This window comes from Rousettus aegyptiacus, unplaced genomic scaffold (genome assembly GCF_014176215.1).
Source record: "Rousettus aegyptiacus isolate mRouAeg1 unplaced genomic scaffold, mRouAeg1.p scaffold_m13_p_3, whole genome shotgun sequence".
Classification (NCBI taxonomy): Eukaryota; Metazoa; Chordata; class Mammalia; order Chiroptera; family Pteropodidae; genus Rousettus; species Rousettus aegyptiacus.
Window position 1 is genome coordinate 42,949,160 of NW_023416306.1, and position 20,858 is coordinate 42,970,017.

At 38.7% G+C, this 20,858-nt stretch overlaps 1 protein-coding gene across 2 annotated transcripts; it reads left to right on the top strand.

Moving 5' to 3' along the window:
- The first annotated feature begins 1,141 nt into the window (after nt 1-1,141).
- Nucleotides 1,142-12,016, top strand: ZFAND5 (zinc finger AN1-type containing 5). Of its 2 annotated transcripts, none has more exons than XM_016150026.2 (6): nt 1,142-1,637; nt 5,853-6,012; nt 6,433-6,544; nt 7,172-7,275; nt 9,513-9,638; nt 10,367-12,012. In XM_016150026.2, exons 2-6 carry the CDS (start codon nt 5,862-5,864, stop codon nt 10,513-10,515), a joined length of 642 nt encoding a protein of 213 aa, XP_016005512.1. In that variant the 5' UTR covers nt 1,142-1,637; nt 5,853-5,861; the 3' UTR covers nt 10,516-12,012. The 2 variants fall into 2 exon arrangements, with proteins under 2 accessions (XP_016005512.1, XP_016005503.1); XM_016150017.2 differs by lacking the exon at nt 1,142-1,637 and adding an exon at nt 1,709-1,915 and having other exon boundaries at nt 10,367-12,016.
- Nucleotides 12,017-20,858: the final 8,842 nt, after the last annotated feature.

Genomic DNA, 20,858 nt, shown 5'->3' on the forward strand with positions numbered 1-20,858 from the left:
AATGGTGGCTAATGTAAGCCCTACATATCATTTCTATTTATTCATTAAGACATTGTTTACTAGAAAATTTCAGAAGTCCTTTCTGTCTCAGTAATTTTGGTTTCTTTTTTTGTTTTTTGGGGTTTTTTTTAGTTGAACTAAAATCACTTGGAGAGGTCACCTGGAAGTGGGTTTTTTTGTTGGTGGTTCTTTGAGACGGTTCTCAGTGTTTTGAGTTAACTCACCCTTTCAAACTAGTCGGGCCCTGTGCCTCATTTGTGAATTGCCTGCCTAATGCCTCCTCCCTCTTGAACTTCCTCCGGCAACATCGTTCTGGTCTCTCCCTCAGGTCTAGCTTGTTTGTCTCTTAATTCCATTTCTGGAGTAGAACATGTGGTGTTTTCCCAGTTCACGATGCTTCGCTGGAATAGTCAATATCCAGGGATTTTACAGGCTGACTAAAACAGTTTGTTCAGAACAGCGACGCCGGGGCCGATGACTGGCAGCTAGACAGCAGAGGGTTTCCTGACTCTGCACAACCGCCCGTGACCTTGAGCGAGCACCGCCAGCCCGCTCCTTCCCCGCGGCGTCAGGGCAAGGCTCAGGCTGGACTTTGGAACGGAAAGTGGGTGGACAGGAATGGGGAGGGGTGAGGCTTCATAAGCAGGCGAAAAGATCCAGAAGCTATGAAGCAGTTCGTTTTCCCCTTCTCGAGGCGAATCCTTCTAATTCTTGAGAGGTGGGGGAAGGGTGGGTAGGAGCGTAAGTAGTAAAGGGCTCCAGACAAAGCGTGAGAACTCAGAAGGCGAAAAGCGGGCTTGAGTGAGAAAATCGGAAAGAGGAAGGCGGAGGGAGGACAATCAGGTTAAAAATAGAAATGCATCCTCCGCAAGACTCGCTCTTTCCAACTCCACCCTGGGGCCGGAGCCGAGCCAGGGATTCGGGGCCGCGGATCCGCAGCGGTCGGACTCAGCCCCGCCCCCCCGGACCCGGTGACTGGGGTCGGGGGCGGGGCGTCGGACAGGCGACGTCACCGCGCTCCTCACCGCCGCCGTCGGGGTTTTCGCTGACGCACAGACCCCGCCCCCTCCCTCCCTCTTTCTCTCACTGCCCGAGCGCGGGGCGGAGAGAGCGCGTCAGTCGGCCGGATCGCGGACCTGTCTGCATTTCAGCCTGGGGCTCGCTCGCTGCCGGGAGCCTCGCAGCCTCATCGGCGGTAGCAGAAGCGACGGAGAGTGCCATCAGCGGACCCTCGTGGCGCCCAGTCCTCCCTGCGCGCGCCTCGCTCGCCTTCCGAGTCGGCTCTACCCGCCGCTGGTGGAGGCGTGAGGCGACGACAGGCGAGCGCCGCGAGCAGCGTTAGCCGCCGCGGCCTCCGGTCCCCCCTCCGCCGCCTCCTCTGCCCCCCCTCGCTTCCCTCCTCCCACTTCCCGAGCTCCGGCGTGTACCGGCCACGCTCGGTGCTGCTGCAGGAACAAAGAAGTACCCCGCGGCGGCGGCAGCGGCAGCGCCACTCCCGCCTGAGGCGCCTACCTGCTCCTGGCCCGCGGAGGCGGTGGCTCCAGGGCGACCGGCTAGCCCATCCCGGAGGCCTCGGTCCGGCCCCGCCGCGCCGGCTTCGCGCGCAAGCCAGGCTCCTGCACTCCAGCCCACGCAGGGTGAGTGGTGGGGCGCTGGGGGAGGGTGCCTGGCTGCTCGTGCCGGCCTGGGGGGCGGGAGCGGGGGGGACCGGAACACCACGGAACTCCCGCGGAGCCCGAGCGGGCCGCGGATGGCGACGTCCGGGGGAGGGGAGACTCCCGCCCGCTCAGGAAGCACAAAGACGGAGGACTCATCCTGTCGTCGTGGCCCGAGGCCCGGCTCACTCGCTCACATCGTCAGGGGAACAATACCGGGCGTGCGGCCTCCGGGGTTTCGGGCCCCCGGCCTCCCTTGCGTAAGTCTTGGCCGACCTCGGCGGCGGCGCCCGGCGTGGGCAGCCCGACCCGTAGAGACAAAGAGGCCGTGGCGGCGGCCGCGCCCCCGGCCCCCGCTCGCTGCACCCCCCCTAGCTTTCTGCAGCCTCTTTGGGGAGCCATTCAGGGCAGGGGGTCGGCGCGGGGCCGGCAGGGTGAGGGACCGGCCTGTCCTGTAGAACTGCTGTTCTGCATGACTCAGTGGTTTTTGGAGAAGGCCCTGCTAGGTTTCCTGAGCGAGGCCTGTGCTTGGCGGGGCATGAGGGTAGGGTTGGGGGACCAGTGGGACCCGAACTTGATCTAAAATCCGCTGGAACGTGGGTGAGGGAGGCTTTGTCGTCCTGTTTTAGTTTTTCCAACGTCGCTGCTTTTCTCGCCCAAGATCTCTTTCATGAAGGAAATGGAGCACCTTCCTCTTTGTTTCGTGCATTTAGGCTGATGAACGTGAAATTCTTTGCTCGCTTTCAGGGCACTCCTTAGAGCTGTGTTTTGGGAAAGGCCAGGTTATCTTTATGGATTGTGTGAATGCCTCCTAAGAATCTGGTCTAAGGACGTACTGTTGTAAAGTAGTATATAGGTCACAGAGCCCCTGTTCCTAAACCTGTTGTTCAGGTAATTTACAGACTTAAAAAAAATCGAAGTGAATTTCACTTTACTCGTTTTAAAAGTAGAATTTCAGAACTGAATTAGTGAAAATGTTACAATTTTCTATTTCCAAGTTTTTTTCTTAAATTGTCCACCAAAAAGGGGATTTGTCTTAGTTTGTTCTCCCCTATATTCTATTTAAGGCCCGAAATTAAGTCTGGAAAGGAACCTTTAAAAATCTCAACTAATCTCCCCTTGGCAAAGAGCGTACTGATATATGGAGAGTAAGGACTTGCCCAAGGTCACTGGCTTAATTAGAGATAGATTAGAGGCTAGAACAGGTATCAAATCCAGGTGAGTGGGTATTCTTAACGTCTTAACATTATGTGCACCTGTAAGAAATAAATTCTGTAGGTGCAGAAATTCTTATATGAGGCTGGAGAGTGTTTCAGTTGCATGCCCGGGTTTTTTGTCTTTGTTTTGTTTTTAATGCTATGAATTAGGAAGCCAAAACTATATAAACATTTCAATTATACCTGATGGTATAGCTGAATGATCAAGTTTCTGTCAACTTTAAAAACACTAAATAGTTATGGTACTGTATTTTTCTAAAATATTGCCAAGTAGGAGGGAACTGCAGTACCTAATGGCAACCGCCCCGCCGCCGCCCCCTCCCTCCCCATTGCCACTAAACGTGAAGATTCTTTCTGACCGTGAAGCGCTCTACTGTGCTTGCTTTCTATAAACAACCCTGACCATTTTGGCTTCATGAGTGATTAATGATGCTCGCATCTTCTCGATTGAATTTGAGATTGTTCTTTATCCCTCCCTACATTAGAAAAAACTGTAGCAGTCTTAATGGCATCATTTTGTTTTGTTTTCTTATTATATTAGATGTATGAAGGCTGCATCCTTAGTTCTTGTGGTTGTGTAGGAGTTGGCAGGCTCTGAGATATAAATAGAAGCTGATTTCAGAGGCCCCTGTTGACTAGGCTTTATGTGAGAGCCTCCATCCAGCTCAGCCTGTCACATTGCAGCCTTGTGACAGGCTGAAGCGCCGCGGGTCCATGTGATCTAAGCTTCTGAAAAATATTAAGGCAAGCTGTGCACATGTGATGGCATTTAAAAGCTGGCTTTCTGGGTAGGAAACAGTCTACAAGATGAGAAGCCATGTAGAAGACTAATGTCCCGGTGTCTAAGAGTTGAAAGCTATTTATACTGAATTGAAGATAGCTGTGTTTTCTGAAGGAAAGGGAATACTTTGCATGTCAAAGTGGGTGAAATCATTGGATGATACTGCCCCACTTTTTTTTTATATAAAACGAAAGATTTTAAGAATCAGATTAGTTAATAATCTTAATGTTGGTTGGCTCATTTAGGCCAATTTACTTTTAAAGACGCTGTCAAATGACTCTGGAGGTTATTATTAGAATATGTGCTGCCAAAGCAAATACAACACTGAAATTGTGAACTAACTTAATTTTTAACCTGGGTTCAATGACTAGCCCAACTTTTGTTTAGGGTAAAGTTTCGCACACTTTGTATTGTGGGCATGCAAATAAATAGATAACGTATTATTTGAAGCTTTTTTTTTTTTTTTTTTTTGCCCACATGCTCACATTTTTAAAAACCCAGCTGAAAGTGTTTATTAATAAACTTCATAAGTGATGTTGAAATGTTTACACTACTCTGCTCCAAAATGAGTCAGCTAAATTCCATTTACTATTTAAAGGGACAGTGTCAGCTAAATTAGTAGTACTGTTTGAAGTAAGTTGTGGATCTTGGTCCCTTCATACAAGTTTGGGTTGAAAATGGTGTCTTTTTACTAACAGAAGGAAAGATTACTATCATTTAACTGGTGGAATAATTGTCAGGATTCTGCCAGGTCAAAATTGATTTAGTCCTCCTCCACCCTGTTTATAATTTTGTTTATAAAAATAGCTAATACTTGTTAAAACATTGTTTTTAATAACTCACTAAAGAATGTTACTCTAGTATGTGGTAGTTGGAAAGAGCCATACGAAATTCTAGATGACAAACTCTAGCTTGAAGTACTTTTCCTGCATTTAAATGTTCATAACTTAATCATAAATGATCTCCATTATCAATATTAAGGTACGTTTAATCCACAGTGACCACAGGTTAGAGCATATGATCTTTCTTTGAAAAAGTGCTCTCAAGTATGTTTTACGTTCATACTTACTTTAACATGGAAACCCTCACATTTTTCTTTAATAATGTGTACTTTCTCTTAACTCTCTGAGGAAAGTTTACCAAATTTAGCCATATATTACTATATTTGTGGTAATTTTAACAAGGCTTCTGGAAAAGCAAGAGTATTTTTGTCGTATAAAGTTCTTTCTGGTAGCCTAACATTAACTATTAACCATTACTGAAGGTTGTATATATTGTTTTACATTGCTATATTGCAGTTGAGCTTGAAAAAGTTTTCTGCAATGAGGAAGACAAGCACTTGTTAAAAGTTTTAATAGGTGGAGGCTTCAGCTGAGACGTCTATGGCTGATAAATGTGCATTGCAGGTTTCCAGACACTGACTTTAAAGTACTCAATGCCTGATTTCACACCTCAAATGTAGAACATGAGAACTTAAGCAGCTTGACCCTCTAACATAAAGAACTTCACTTTCTGGTGCCACTGTAACAGGAAAGGCTAGATGATCTACCAGCTCTCTTTTCAGTCTGCTATGAAGGTGTTGCAACATTTTAAAAGTACAAATGCTCTGCCTCATGGAGAAATTGTTGAATTACTCGAGAGACCTAAGTATGTTTAGGTGTTAGTTTTAGGACGGCTTTAGAGCTTTGAATATCCAATATGCATCTGGTTTAAAGAACCACTGGCAGATTTCGAAAATCTAATTTAATTATGATTATTGTATTTTTTTCCATTTGCAAGTTCATTTATTTTTAACCAATGTGCAGGTGAGCAAAAAGTGACTTAAAGCTATCAGTTGCCCAAATTGATTTAAACATAATAATTCTTAGGCAGAGTGACCTTTTCAGAAATTGAAATAAAAAACAATAGTGATAGGTGAAATAATACATTTTAATGTTTAATGGAGAATTTATTTGTTCTAAAGAACGTTATTATAATTCATTATTTATCAAGGTAAAACAATTCCTTTCATGCCTTTTGTTTTATAAAGGCAACGAACACTTTTCTTGGCCTACTCTTTTTAATGATTAATGCAGTGGCCCTAGAAACAGACTTCGTGTTTAAAATAACAAAGGTACACTGGTGACCATCATACTGATTTAGTGAGTTTATTTTGGTTACATGCTGGTTTCTAAAATTTTGTTTTTGTTTTGTTTATAGCAGAAAAATATGGCTCAGGAGACTAACCAGACCCCAGGGCCCATGCTGTGTAGTACAGGATGTGGCTTTTATGGAAATCCTAGGACAAATGGAATGTGTTCTGTTTGCTACAAAGAACATCTTCAGAGGCAGCAGAATAGTGGCAGAATGAGCCCAATGGGTAAGTTGTTTCCAAGGAAAAACCCATTTGAAGAACTGGTGGACAGAAAACATAGAGCCAAGAATTGAGGCCTAAGACTGAGAATCAATGCTGAAAGCCCAAGGAGGAAGACCTGAGAAAAGCTTGAAATTAAAGCAGCATCCCAAGTACTTGGCATGACTACATCAGGAATGAATGACTATCTTCAAGCATCTTTTAGCTTTTTCATTTTCTTTTTTGAGGTTTTGTTTCGTACTTATATTCACTGGATATGACTTTTTAATATACATTTTTGTTTGGATACTTAAGTGTAGGATTCTGCAGCACAGTGAAAGTGCTTAAATCACTAACCTAATTAAATGCAAGTATTTGTTACTTATTAATAGTCTTAATGCTGAGTGTAGTGGTGCTTTGTTTCTTACAAATCCTTCTTTTAAATAGGGACAGCTAGTGGTTCCAACAGTCCTACCTCAGATTCTGCATCTGTACAAAGAGCAGACGCTAGTTTAAACAACTGTGAAGGTGCTGCTGGCAGCACATCTGAAAAATCAAGGTAAGATTAAGCATTTTGTGATTTTTTTTTTTTTTGTAATATAAGGAGGAAATAAAGACCTGTTATCCATACAATTATAATTATGAACATTAATATAGAATAAGGACATTAATATATCAGATGCCTTTGGCTTTGCATGTGTTGCCCAGTCAGGGATTTCAGTATCTTAACATTATGCTCTTACAGGTCACTGAGTGAAGATGTATATTATAACACATACCATAACACCCCCAAGGAGGCTGTATTTGAGAATACTGCGCTTTTATTTCCTTGTAATTGACATTTAGGGATCGTAGTGAATGAGGCTTTGCAGACTATATTGGAATGCCATAGAAGGCATTTTGACAAAGCTTGCCCCTCTTTTGCCCTTAAACAAATAACAAGTACAGCTCAGAATTCTTAGTTAGCTATACAAATATGCAGCCTTGGAATGAGGAGCCATTTATCACATTGCTTTCTTAATTCACAACCATTTGTGCTGGGCATCCAATATCCTTTTAAAATTTTAGATTATTTAGCTCTATTTGATCATGTATAAAATAATATTTAAACTTGAACTGACAACTTATTATCTCACAAAGAAATACCCTTAACATCTTTAAAAATGTTTGCTTTAACTCAAAATAGAAATGTGCCTGTGGCTGCCTTGCCTGTAACTCAGCAAATGACAGAAATGAGCATTTCAAGAGAGGACAAAATAACTACCCCGAAAACAGAGGTGTCAGAGCCAGGTATGCTTTTTGTTTCATACTAGTTCAGTTCTGATAGTATGAGAAAGGGTTGGTGGGGGGATTCTTTCCTTCCCATCAAAGGACCAAAGAGGAGAGACAGCTTATAAAATAAGGCCAAGAAAGAACCACTGTCTTTAAAAAGTATAAAATAGTCACTCTACTCTCTTCCTCTTTTGTCTCTGCCTTCCTCCCCCCTGCATAACTCATACCCATAAATCAGCAAAGTTTGTAATTTGGAGACTGGAAGTATTAAGAATTTAATGAACTTAAAAGGTGGTTTACTGTCATATTTTAAAGGTATCTGAATCATTAGAGAAGCTATAATAGCTCATAAACCTAGAAGAAATTATATAGATTAAATTTCAGAGCTATGAAGAATTCTTCTATAATCAAAAGCAGTAACTTCAGTTTGGATATAGTTAATATTGTGGAAAATATTAAAGCAAAAGAAAACATTGAACACCTTTCAAGTTGAAGTGTTGGGTCCCATATTTTGTGGGAGCTTAAAACTCAGTATGGAAAGGAATTTTTGGTTTTCAGTCATGTCTTTGAGTCTGTGCTTATATAGCTCAACCAGAGGTCCTATCATGTGCCATAAGATTGACTTGTTTGAATTATCTATGCTATACCTAGAATAAGGATCTGTTTACTCTGTCTATAGTGCACATAGTTTATTTTTGATCAATTCATTATTTCCTAGTAGTGTTGACTGAATACAACGTAAGACTGTTGTGAGGAAATAGTGTCAGTGGATATGTAATCTACTTTGGAGGCTTGCTTTTGCTAATATCACATAGCCAAGCTTATGTGAACTATATCAATCGCAATTTATAAAGGTGAAAAATTTTAAGTTTGGCTGGTAAATCTATATTTGATATTTTCTTAACCTTTTCCCTGTCTGAGGGACCACTGTTAAGTTCTCAGATGTAGCTGAGGAAATGGTTGTCACCCCTCCATGCCCCTAAACTATTCCCAAAGATTATTCTTTACCCTCATACCATCAGGAAAAATTATACTGAGGTTATCATAGTAGATTATTAGGAATAAGTAATAGGTGAAAATAATCTGTCTAATATTAGGTTCCTAATCTCACTGGATATATTACTAAAGCAAATGAGTTATAAATTTGGGGGGCATTTTTAGAGTAAGTTGTCATTAAACCAGTAGGCTTTCTTCTAGAGTTTGGATTTATGCTAACATCTTTGGTGCTGGCCTCTATTTATCAGTAATTTTAGGATTGCATACATTAATTTGTTATTCTTGGGGTTTGGATTAATAAAACTTGGATTTAACAGTGCTTTCTAGTATAGCTGAATTTTATAAAAGAATTAAACTTGGTATTTTGTTTTAAGGAACTACTGGTAATGTGGGCTTTAATATAGTAAACTGCAATTTTACCTTCATATTGACAAATTCTGTTGATGTCATATGAGAACTAAAACTCCGAATTCCATATTTGTTTTAGATATCACAAAGTAATTAAAAGATGTGCTTTTAAAAGTCTTGTTTTGTTTGTGGAATCCTAAATAGTGTAAAATCAAAATTTCACTAGTACTTAGTCTAAAGACAACATTTGCTATCTTTCTAAAGAAACTTTAGAAAATCTTCCAGATTTTCTCCATAAGATAACATAAAGCTTGTTAAAATGGCAAAATAATTATTGTGAAATTTTAGTATCTGAAGTTAGTGATTAATGATTTGGGTATTACTTGTCAAAATTTGCTTGTTTTAGCTACACAATCCTTTTTCTAGCAGTATAAGACAAATGACTTTTTAATTTTTTTTTAATTTTTTTTTTTATGGTCAACTACCTCAGAAGTTGGCAACTTTATTTACTCAGCGGTAATGAATTCTGATACCCCTAATTAAGACTTTTACATTTAGGCAGTTGCAATACAGAAAAAACAAGCATATGACCAACATCTCTCAGGTCATCAAAAACTTAGAATTAAGACTTTGTTTCTCATTACCAGAGCGAGTTTACAGGAATTCGAGTAGAGTGATCATGTTACAGAATTTAGAGAAACAATTAGTAGTGTTATGTTGATTGACAAATAATTCTCAGACTTGAAAGTTTTGATGTTAAAGTAAAAGATTTTAAAGTACATGTTTTTAAGAAAGGCTGAAACATTTTCACTAAGAATCTTAACTGTTTCTTAAAATTTTTTTTTTTTACTTAGATCATTGTCAGCTAGTGAACTCTTCACGAGTTTGTAATTTTTACCCTTATTTTTCAGTTGTCACTCAGCCCAGTCCATCAGTTTCTCAGCCCAGTACTTCTCAAAGTGAAGAAAAAGCTCCTGAGTTACCCAAACCAAAGAAGAACAGATGTTTTATGTGCAGAAAGAAAGTTGGCCTTACAGGTACTACAGAACACATTAGCCAATCTAATATTTTACTAGGGTTCAACAAAAATCTCATTACTCCCTAAGGGACTGGTTGATCATACACATTAAAAATAACAACCTGATTTTCAGGAATAGAAAGTTTCCAGAGTTGGCTAGAAAGGATAGTGGGGGAAAGTTGAGTTTGATTTCCATTTGTCTTCCTAATCACATGAAACCCTTTACCACTTGAGACCTGTGAATTACTTTCCTTTATTGGACTAATAAAAAGTCATCCATCCTTTTTAATTCTTTTCATTTATTCTCCTGGGGAAAATATAGCTAAACTAAACAATAAGCACCTACTTTGAGCCAGGCACAAAATATTCCGGGTACTTTTTGTTTTTCTTTGAATCTCAGAACTCCGTGGTTGTGTTTTTCTAGTTTTCACTTGAGGAAACATTCATTACCCAGTTAATATATGGTAAGAGTAGGATTTGAATCCAGGTCAGTCAGTCTGACTCCAGAGCCTATAATTTCTACTCTGTATGTTGTATACAGGAGTTTATGTAAGGATAGTTATTTGAATTTCTCACCATGTTGAAGAGGTTTAAAAGCTCTTTCACAATTGAAAGTGATAGATTCTATCTTTCATGTTGTAAAGAGTCATGAAAATCTGGTTCCTTTTTCTATAGTGAGTAAGGCTATTTTTTCCCTTTTAATTGCTGCAAGTTCCCAAGTGACCCTACTTCCTCTCGTATGTACAGGGTTTGACTGCCGATGTGGAAATTTGTTTTGTGGACTTCACCGTTACTCTGACAAGCACAACTGTCCATATGATTACAAAGCAGAAGCTGCAGCAAAAATCAGAAAAGAGAATCCAGTTGTTGTGGCTGAAAAAATCCAGAGAATATAAATTACTACTTGTGAAGAGACTGAAACTTTGTTTTTATTTTAATATATCGTAGGAAAACATTAAAGAGCAGATGCATGGCCATTTTCCTTTGATGTTCTCCAGAGTTTTACTTTATACTTGTCTGTCTTATAATTGATATTTTAGGATGTTTGGGTGTTTGTTACAGGCAGAATTGGATAGATACAGCCCTACAAAATGTATATGCCCTCCCTTGAATAAAATTGGATGAAAATCTGCACAGCAAATTGAGTTACACAGATAATAGGGACAAAATTTAGTTCCCATGTGCCAAACAAAGTAATGAAATCTCTGCATGTTTGCAGCATATCTGCCTTTTGGGAATGTAATCAAGGTATAATCTTTGGCTAGTGTTATGTGCCTGTATTTTTTTAAAAAATGGTACACCAGAAAAGGACTGGCAGTCTACTTCTACCATAGTTAAACTTCACCCTGTTTATTTCCACAACATGTTCTTTGGAAGCAGGAAGAAGGCTATAAAGAGGATCAGACCTTTCCGTGATACCAGTGTTGGTGCCATATGTAAGCCTGGCTAATTGGTCTTCTAAAACCTGTCAAATAAGATTCTATGAAAAGGTAAACATGGCAACTGGTTGTCATAAGAGTAAACCATCAAGCAACAGGGTCTTGACCTGTCGCTGAAGATTGTTGTGCTGGCCTGCACCAGAAGATGTCTGCATTACTCTCATTGCTAAAAATGTGTAGCACAGAACTGCACTAAGATTAATTTGTTTACAAGAAGAAGTTAAAACTCTACGTTTGTTTTTCCACATGCAGCAGCTCTATTGAATAACATGCATCTGAATTTTAAGTTGCAAAGGTATCTGAACAGTTAATTTTTCATGTGCATCTTTTGTTGAATGTTTTGGTTCAAGAAAGAATGTTTAAAGCTTTTTTTAAAGACTTCAGTTCTTAATGTAACTGTACCCTTCTGCATGGAAAATCATAACCAACATGGCTGCAGTAGACTTCTTAGTGGTATCCAGCACCACTTGCAGAGGGCTGCTTTATCATATTAATTGTACTTGGGTGTAGGACTCTAGTGTTCTTGGGTGTATTGCATGGGCTGCATTATCTACAGCATTGTACAATAACAACTAGAAGAGGCAGTATACTTCACTGATGCTTGTCTGGTAATATCACTTCTGTGTTATAATGGAAGGTTTTCTGTGATGTATGAAACTTGTGTTTTTTATATATAAATGAGTATAGTTAGATTAGTGTTGTGGTAATGCCTGTTTTCATCTGTAAATAGTTAAGTATGTACACGAGGCACTACTTCTGATTTATTGCAGTGTTCAGTCCTAGTTTTTACTTTTAAAGCATTCAGTTTGGTTTCAATTTTATGTACCTTAGTTCTTAGTTAGATCTGCAGATGTGTACAGATAGTTCATATTTATGTATTGCACATAATCATGCTATTGAGCATTGATGCTATATTGTATTATGTAAATAATAAAAGCCATGTACAGAGGGAAACTTCCATTTGTTCATTGGGTTTTTAAGCCTTAGTTAGAAATCCTACAGGGGGATAATTAGAAATATGGATGAGAAGAAGATTTCTTAGTTGCTTATGTATACTTTGCATGGCTTTGTGGTAATTACTTTTTTTTCCCATTGCCATCCTTGAATGTGTTCAAGTGAGAACCATGAGATGGTTTTTTGAAATGTCTTCAAGTATGATACATACTAGACAGTTTGCTTTTGAGGAAATGAATAGGCATTTTTAGGATCAAAACAATCTTGGCACTTGAGTGAAAGGAAAGAAATTTAAACAATATGATCTCCCTTTTCCTTTTTTTTCTTTATACATGACACTTTAGGTATGACAATTTGTATACAAAAACAGGCATAAGCATAGTTGTTTCTTGTGTGATTCTAAGGTAGAGATGGATACATGGGCTTGGTCTATGCAGATGTCATGTGAGATAGCAAGGAATAACACTAACGTTCGCACTTTACTGCCCTTGGGGTAGCTAAAGCCAAGAACAGAACCATGGCTTCTCAGTGACAGAGAGATGGAATACTTATCCTGGCTCATGATCATCTCTCACAGCTCTGTGTGTGTTTCTCCTTTTGCTTCAAATAGGGAAATACATATATGTAGAAGTCCATATGATGAAATAAGGAAAGTATTTCTCCTGAAATAACAAAGGATGCTGAAGAATCACTATTGAGTTGATAATTACGATAGCGAGGGGATAACTTTTATTCAAGGTTTAAAAAGACATTTCACCTCCCAGTGCTACCTCTGTCAATAAATATTTGCTTGTTAAATTTTAAATCTTAAAGTTTTGAAATCAAAGATGTGGGGACAAGACAGATGGGGAGATGATGGGTTCTTGGACTTCATTGGTCTATACAGAAATCCTACAGGGGGATATATCTTGAGTAACATAAACACCAAGAATGGATTTGTCAGGAGCGTCAGTTGAGGAGAAGGGAATCAATCTGTAATGCAGCTGGGAATATTCAATTCTACCTAGACTTTAACATTCAAACCTGAATATTTATCTGGCAAGGCAAAAAATGGGCTTTAACGTTGTAATGCACACAGATAAGCATTTAAGAATATGCCATGTTTCTCCTTTAAAGATACCTTCGCACATCCCCACTAAAAAAATGTTTTTCAAGGACACACCCGTGATAGGAATTTGCTGTTAGGACCTTGGGCTAATTTTATCAAACCTGTTCTGTGGTGGGCTTTAATCTTAAAATGAGCCTCAGGTTTTAAGATCAGGCCGCCTTCTGTCAGGTGACAGTGCAAATTAATTTGCAAAGAAAGAACTCAAGCAGTGTGTGGTATAGTGGTTAGGATAATGGACCCTGGAACTGGGCTTCATCTCTTAAGGGGATGGCACATAGTATTTTCTATTAAATTTGTTAAAGGCTGTAGAGCACTTTGAGGTCCATAGCAAAATTGAGAGGAAAGTACAGAGATTTCCCACATGCCCTCCCTCAACACAAGTATAGCCTCCACAATTATCAACATCCCCTACAAGAGTTGTACGTTAAAAGTGATGAAACTACATTGAGTCAACCAGTTCACATTCTGTGGTTTGGACATATATAATAACAACTACAGATCATTAAGTTATTCGGAGTAAATCTCCCCTGCCTATACCTACACCCTACCCCAACCCCTGGCAACTACTAGTATTTACCGTCCATAAATTTGCCTTTTCCAAAATGTCATATAGTTGGAATCATACTTTTTCAGACTGGATTCTTTTACTTAGTAATATTCGCAAGTTCCTTCCATGTACTTTTATGGCTTAATAGCTCTTCTTAGTGCTACATCATCCATTTTCTGTTTGTGCCACAGTTTGTTCCTTCACCTACTGAAAGACATCTTGGTAGCTTCCAAAATTTGTCAATTGAATAAATTTGCAACATGTATAGGTTTTGTGTGAACATTAAGTTTTCAACTCCTTTAGATAAATACCAAAGGTGATTGCTGGATTGTGTGGTAAGAATATGTTTAGTTTTGTAAGAAACCGCCAAACTATTTCAATTAGCTGTGCTCTTTGCACTAAGTCTTACCAGCAAAGTATGAGAGTTCCTGTCATTCCACATCTTCACCAGCATTTATTTAGTGTTGTCAGTGTTCTGGATTTTGGCCACTCTAACAGGTGTACAGTGATTTCTGTGTTTTCATTCATATTCCCCTAATGACAATGGAACATCTTTTTGTATTCTTATTTGCCATCTGTATATCTTCGGTGAAGTGTCTGTTAAGATCTTTGGCCCATTTTTTAATCTTATTAGAATTTTAAGAGTTCTTACTATGTTTTTGGATAATTGTCCTTTATCAGACATGTGTTTTGCAAATATTTTCTCTCAGTCTATGATTTGTCTCATTCTCTTGAGCTATTTTAATGTCCTAGAGTAATGATTTCTAAAACTTGGAAAGAAAATTATTTGAAAATAAACGAGATTGGTTACATTAAGTGTGTATAGCGAAGAGGTAAAATTTCCAGTTTAAAGTGTTGAGAATGATTTCAGTAAGGCTTTCTTTGCACATGTCTGTTAAATGAAGTTCTTAGCAAGTAACTAAAAAGCAATGTCTACTAAGTAATGTAATAGCACATGTTAAGCTTATTACAGTTGTAAAATTTTAAATTGGTAATACACTTTCAGGGTTCAAAAATTTATCAGTATACATTGAGAAGCAAAGCCTCTCATCCTGTCTCATATCATCTACTCCAAAGACACACACACACATTTTAGGTAACTACCATAACTTGGAAAGGTTATTTTATCTCTTCCACATCACATACAGCTTGACTTAATTTGACTCTTGTTTGTGTAATCGATTGCAAAGTTGTTATATTGATTTTTGTCCATAAATAGTACCTTACAATTTTGGAGAGAGTGATGGGCGTGATTGCTGGTTGATTAGCAATAAGATTATGTAGCCTTGAATTACATTGAAGGATTTCTGTGGGTGAGGCAGCGGGTACTTTATGATGAAAATTTGACAAAGCAGTTTCTGCTTTAAAAACATACAGTAGAAAACAAAAATATTTCCACACACAAACACTGATTTTTAAGTCATATAAAAGCAAAGAGTACTGTTTTTATGTTTTCTCCCAGAGTGTGTTTCTGTTCTAGTCTTAGAAGTAGGTGTGATATCATTTTGTGGTGTAAATGTAAGACTCCATTTTGTCTGCAACTAAGTACTACTTTTTAGTATAGGTAATGATGTTACTAAATCTATACGTTACATGTGATACTTAAGTCAACAGCAAGATAACAGCTTTTACAGGTCTTTTTTAGTTGGTTAATGTATTTTTATTATATTTAGTTGTGTTCGAATGTATTTTTATTTGTCATTTTGATCAAAACCATCACCACAGAACCTCAGATTGTATCTATCTGAAATGACTGCTAACGTAACCAAGGTGTTTAGGGATTAGGGTAATCTATCAGTGTACTCGGAAGTTAATAGAAAATCTAACGCATTCTTAAATTTTAGGTGAGTGCAGGAACTCAGAAAAATAGTCTTTACTTAAAGCACTTAACCTTTAGAGCTTAAGAATCAGCCAAAAAACATACATATAATAAACTACCCTACATGAGCTCCACTTAAAATACTAGTGCTGGAGTAAATTTCTCTGATCCTGTATTTATAATCCATGGCAAATTAAAAGATGGTATCTGATCCTTCCTACATAATATGCTTATGCCCTCCTTTCCCTCTCCATCACTGAAAATGTATTTAAACATTTAAATTAGAATACCAAGCAAACAAAGATGATTAGATTTTCTCTTGCATGATGCTGCATCTGCTCATGTATAGAATCTCAAGAATTGATAGTACTTTTTTCTTTCAAGCATTTCTTAAAAGAAAACACTTCCTGGTATTCTCATTCCATATCCACCCCTATGAGGAAAGTACTTCCTTACTAGGGTGATGTTTATTCAGGCACCCTTCCCCTAGATACACACCCCATGTGCTTAGAAATATCACCCACATACTGAGAATATTTGGTTTCTAACATCTTATACTAGTTGCTATTATAAAAGTAATTCTGTAAAAGTTATGTTTAATATGAATGATTAATCTGCAACTCCACCCATTAGCCTTTAGCATCTGTTAGAAATGCCTGCTAAAATTACCTGTGTTTAAACAAGTTACATTTTCAGCTGTCCTGTGGATTACTTGGGATGAAAATTAGATTGTTTTGCATATCTACCTTTGACAGCATAACCAGTTCTTTCAGTGCCCAGATTATATCTGGTGACAAAAGTAATATGAGATGTTGGAGATTTAATAAATAATACCTGTTAGAAAAAAGTGTAATATATAGATGTCAAGATATCGTGTGTTCATCTTAAGGCAGACCCTTTAGCATTTAAGTGACAAGCATGCTTATTTGGGTCTTTGATTAAAAGAAAGTGAGGCTTAAGAGTAGCAGTTTTTTTACTTGGCAAATTGTGATGGGGGAATTTTCTAGACTCTAAGAAAGTCATTTTTAAGGATCCTAGACAATTATCCCAGCTAACTAGTGACTAAATCTGCCCAATGATGTAGAGTCCTTACACAGAAGACCCAAACTGTACTGAACATAATAGTACTGAATTGTAACATTTCAAACCTTATAGTAAAGTTCAGTTGAGTGCATTAGTTAAGCTAGATCAATGATTGATTTTTCAAATGAGCTAGGGATATATGTAGTAGAAACCAAATGAAACAGGTCTAGTAAAGTCCTGATCTTCTGGAAGGCTACATCATCCTTGACAAAACTGAGAAGAGCAGGATAAGTAAGGCATGCCTAGTTTCAGTTCTCAAGGAGATCATAAACAAGTACAATCCATAAGAAAGATCTGAATTACTAAATTGGCCATGTTGATTCTAGAAAGAAAAGTAAATTTCTTTTGAGTTTTTTAAGGATGGGTGGTCAGAATTAATGTTGGATAGTCTCAGATATATATATCATTACTTGACACCTCTTCTCCCAGGAAAAATACACCTTACAAAATTTGTCATGTAGGTGGTGAGTAAATTTTCATTCCAGGATGGGAAAGCAGTGGAGTAGATGGTAGTTAGATCCTAGCTTTAAAGTCACTTCAGGTTTGTGACACAAAAACTGTGTGTCTCTGGAAAAGTTACTTAAAATCTTGAGCACTGAGTGACTTCATCTATGCACTGTAAGTATTAAAATGATGTACAAAACAGTATCAACCACACATTGTGAGTGCTTGATACAGGTTAGGTGTTTTAACATCATTTACGTAGCTAATAACCCCTGGAAAAGGCTATATTCACAGATATTTAAGAGGCCAGATTCCGATCCGTACAGTGTAATAATCAGTCATTTTGCAATAGAACTAAAATTTATTTGGTGGAATGGAAACGAACTCCAACCTTTACTCTCTCTCTGCAAGCCTGACAGTTCTTAAGTTGGAATCCATGAGTCTCTGAAATTGCATACAACATTTGATATCTGTATTTCTTGGTAGAATCTTCTAATTGATCCATGACTTAAAGACTCTGGATCTAAATGGCCTTCCTAGAAAGGTACTTGAGTATTTTAAGAGAGAGTTGGCTGTGTATAAGCCAGAAATACCAAATCTGCCTTGTTCAGCTGTTGCCTCTCTCAGACAATATTGGAAGAAAAGTAGTACGTTTCTCTTGTTAGAAGCAGCAACGGTGGCTCCATAGACTGAAGGAGGAAATGAATAGGTGGGTCACAAACATAGCCCTTCAGTCCTTTAAAAAATAATCTTGCCATTTTAGTTTGTTTTTTTCTGGTGCTCTCTCTTACTCCTTGCAAACGCAGATCAGGGTCTCAAGACATCGTGCTTTGCATGATACACGTGCTTGCAAGCCAAAAAACGTAAATTTTGAGTGTTATCTTGTATAGTGGTTATCTCAAACCTTCTAAGTCCAGATGTCCTCTCATAGCCCTGGCTGAATTGCCAGGGTACTGTTCTGTGTGATGGAAAAACAATTAAACCAAGTAATTGCCAAGGCTAATATAGCACTTAATTACTGAGCGATCCCTCTCTGGTGTACACTCTCTGTATCCCAGCCTGCTATTGCCAAAGGGGTGTCTTAGAATCAATCTTTGCAACTCTTCAAACATTTATAATCCCTCCCAATTCATTGATCCGGATAATGAAAATAGATGAGATTTGCCTAAATTATGCCTAAGAGTGTCAAGGTAGTCTAAATCTTTTAGTAGGGTCATTCCCAAACTTGCGAATCACCAAAATCAACTGGAGAGTTAAGAGAAAACAAAAACCACATAATTGGGTCTCAATTCATTTCCACTGACAAAGAATATCTGGGAGAATCTGTATTTTTGACAGCTCTTCCCTAAGTGATTCAATTAACCAGATTTAGAAAACAATGTTTAGAATATGTCTTCTCTCCCATAAACTAGGCCTATACAATATAAAGAGAGGTGAGCATGGACAATCCAGGGCTTCACTGGACCTGTTGCAAATGTAGCTTTCTTTGTCTATATATTATCCCCATTACAAAGCACTCGTATACCAGAACTCTTATATTTATTGTTTTCTATCCATAGTTTTTAATACTATATTAGAGTATTTTGCAAAATGCTGACAGGAGGAAATCCATTTTAGGTTTAATCCCATGGTACCTCAATAGCTCAGACATACCCCCTGGAAAATATTTCCAAAAAATAATCACTTAATCACCTTATTCTTCGGAGTTCAGTGAAACTCAACAATAAAACTCAAACAACAAATACTGTTGCTTTAAGCTTTGGAGCCTATCTACTAATCTCTGCTTCATTCTTTGAGTTGCCTAGAGAAGGCGAGCAAAATTCCAGCACAAGGAAATCAGACAGTTCCCAGTGTGCCCACTGTCAGGGCTTCCTAGCATAACTTCAGAATCTTCTTCAAGACTTTTTTTTGAACAGCAGGCACCCATTTATTTAAATATAAGTATATAATCAAAAGATAGACATGAATATGTAGTAATCACCAAGGTCTTGGCTTCATTTTTCTAAACACAAGCTAGGGCCACATTAGCATTTGCTAAAAAATATAGAATTATTGAAATAGCTTTTTGGTCCCAAGAGTAATGGGACATTCAGAGAAGTATGCTCATGACCTTCCCAGGAACAAAGGAAGGGCACCAGGGCCAGAGTGAGGTAGAAGTAACCTTAACTGAAAGGGCTGGGCATCCTTGAGTAACTGTGCCTCAAAGAAGAATATAGTAGAAAAGATCAAAGACCTTGAAATTGAATAGAATTGGGCTAGAGTCATTGCCTCACTTTTTTTTTTTTTTTTTTTTTTACTGCATGCAGCTCCTGGTCTTCCTAGGTGGTCTCTCATCCAAGTACTAACAAGTACTAACCAGGCCCAACCCTGCTTAGCTTCTAAGATCAGATGAGATCGGCATATTCAGTATGGCATGGCCATAAGCTTGCCTCACTTCTTAATAGCAATGTGGTTTGGGGTAAGATATTTAACCCCTCTGTTTCCTGAATGGGGAAGTAGACCTAATAAGACAACTTTACAGTATTTTTGTTCCAGCTAAATGAAACAGTCTCTAAATAGGTGAGCACAGTATTTAGCACAGAATTGATGCTGGTGCTTAAAAATATTTGCACACTTTCTTTGCCATTTCACCTTCACTCTGCCCCCAATCAAGGACCCAAGCCACATGAGCAAAGTTAAGATACCTAAGCTGGAAGGGAGTGAAGGAAACATCAACACCAAGTTCTCACTGATTATTGCATAAACAGGACGGGTTTTCTCCTTGCCTTGGAAAGAAAGGACTATAACCATTGGGATGAACTCCGGTAGTGAAGCCCCTCGGATTAGCACTTATCTAAGCCAGACTACCTGTGCTGCAAGAAAAGGTCATCAACTATAGCCCAAGATGAATAGAGTTAGGGGTTCTAGGGGAGTTGCAGACCTCTGCAAGGTATTTAGGAGGATCCGTGAGGACCCTCCTGCAGGAAGTAGTTAACTTCAGGGAACAGTCCACATAGTGGCAAGCACAGACAGAGTATGCTGAGCGGTCAGACATGAAGCAATTGAGTACTCTAAGGTAAGAAGTGTAATGACTTTTGGGACCTTCTGAGGTGGGTAGAGATAAGCTATTGGGAAGTTGACATGGCTGCCAGCAGATAGTAACCTATTGGCTCAATGAAGTTTTCTTTTCTTGGTCCCTTTTGACTTGAGTATCTGCTTTGTGCTGGGCCATTTTGTAATCTGGGTTTACAGCACCTCCATGGAGACCTGTGTTATGTAGGCTACAAATGAACTGCAGTGTAACCTTTTGTAAATTATCTGTAACCAAGTCCCCACACTCCCATGGATGGAGCTGAACTATATTTGACTTTATGTTCCAAATCAACTTGTTAAAAATTTCTCTCTTTTCTCTTTTAGGGAAATGAATCACAGAACATAAATATTTGAACATGACAAATTTGATGTGGCATTTTCTACTTGTACTACCAAAATTGAGCCAATAAGATTCATTAAGTTCATTTTATTTAGTCCATTATGAGAATCCTAGGATTTGAAATCAGCACCTAATCATCTCTTTAGCAAGGTTAGGCTGATAATCAAACCTTAAAAAGCCATGAGTTGCACAGTCATGGAGTCGAGAACCTAGTATTATATCATAGTGGTTCTTCTGTAATGAGCTGACAGTGATCTGGTCTCACATTTAGCAAATGTAACAAAAAATTCTAAAAGCAGAGCAATGACAATCAGTACTATAATTTATATGACAATTTCCCAGCACATACACAGGGCTTTGCTGACACGTGCTATTCCTCATGAATTGGTTTCTAGTTGATGGCATCCTGAGTTAGACATTCCATGCTGAACAC

Bases quoted from the DNA above. Each gene is read 5' to 3' on its own strand.
- ZFAND5 (XM_016150017.2), top strand. From the start codon at position 1,751: ATGGCGACGTCCGGGGGAGGGGAGACTCCCGCCCGCTCAGGAAGCACA. The intron at 1,916-5,852 runs GTAAGTCTTGGC...TTTTGTTTATAG, and splicing joins GGGCCCCCGGCCTCCCTTGC to CAGAAAAATATGGCTCAGGA. The intron at 7,276-9,512 runs GTATGCTTTTTG...CTTATTTTTCAG, and splicing joins AACAGAGGTGTCAGAGCCAG to TTGTCACTCAGCCCAGTCCA.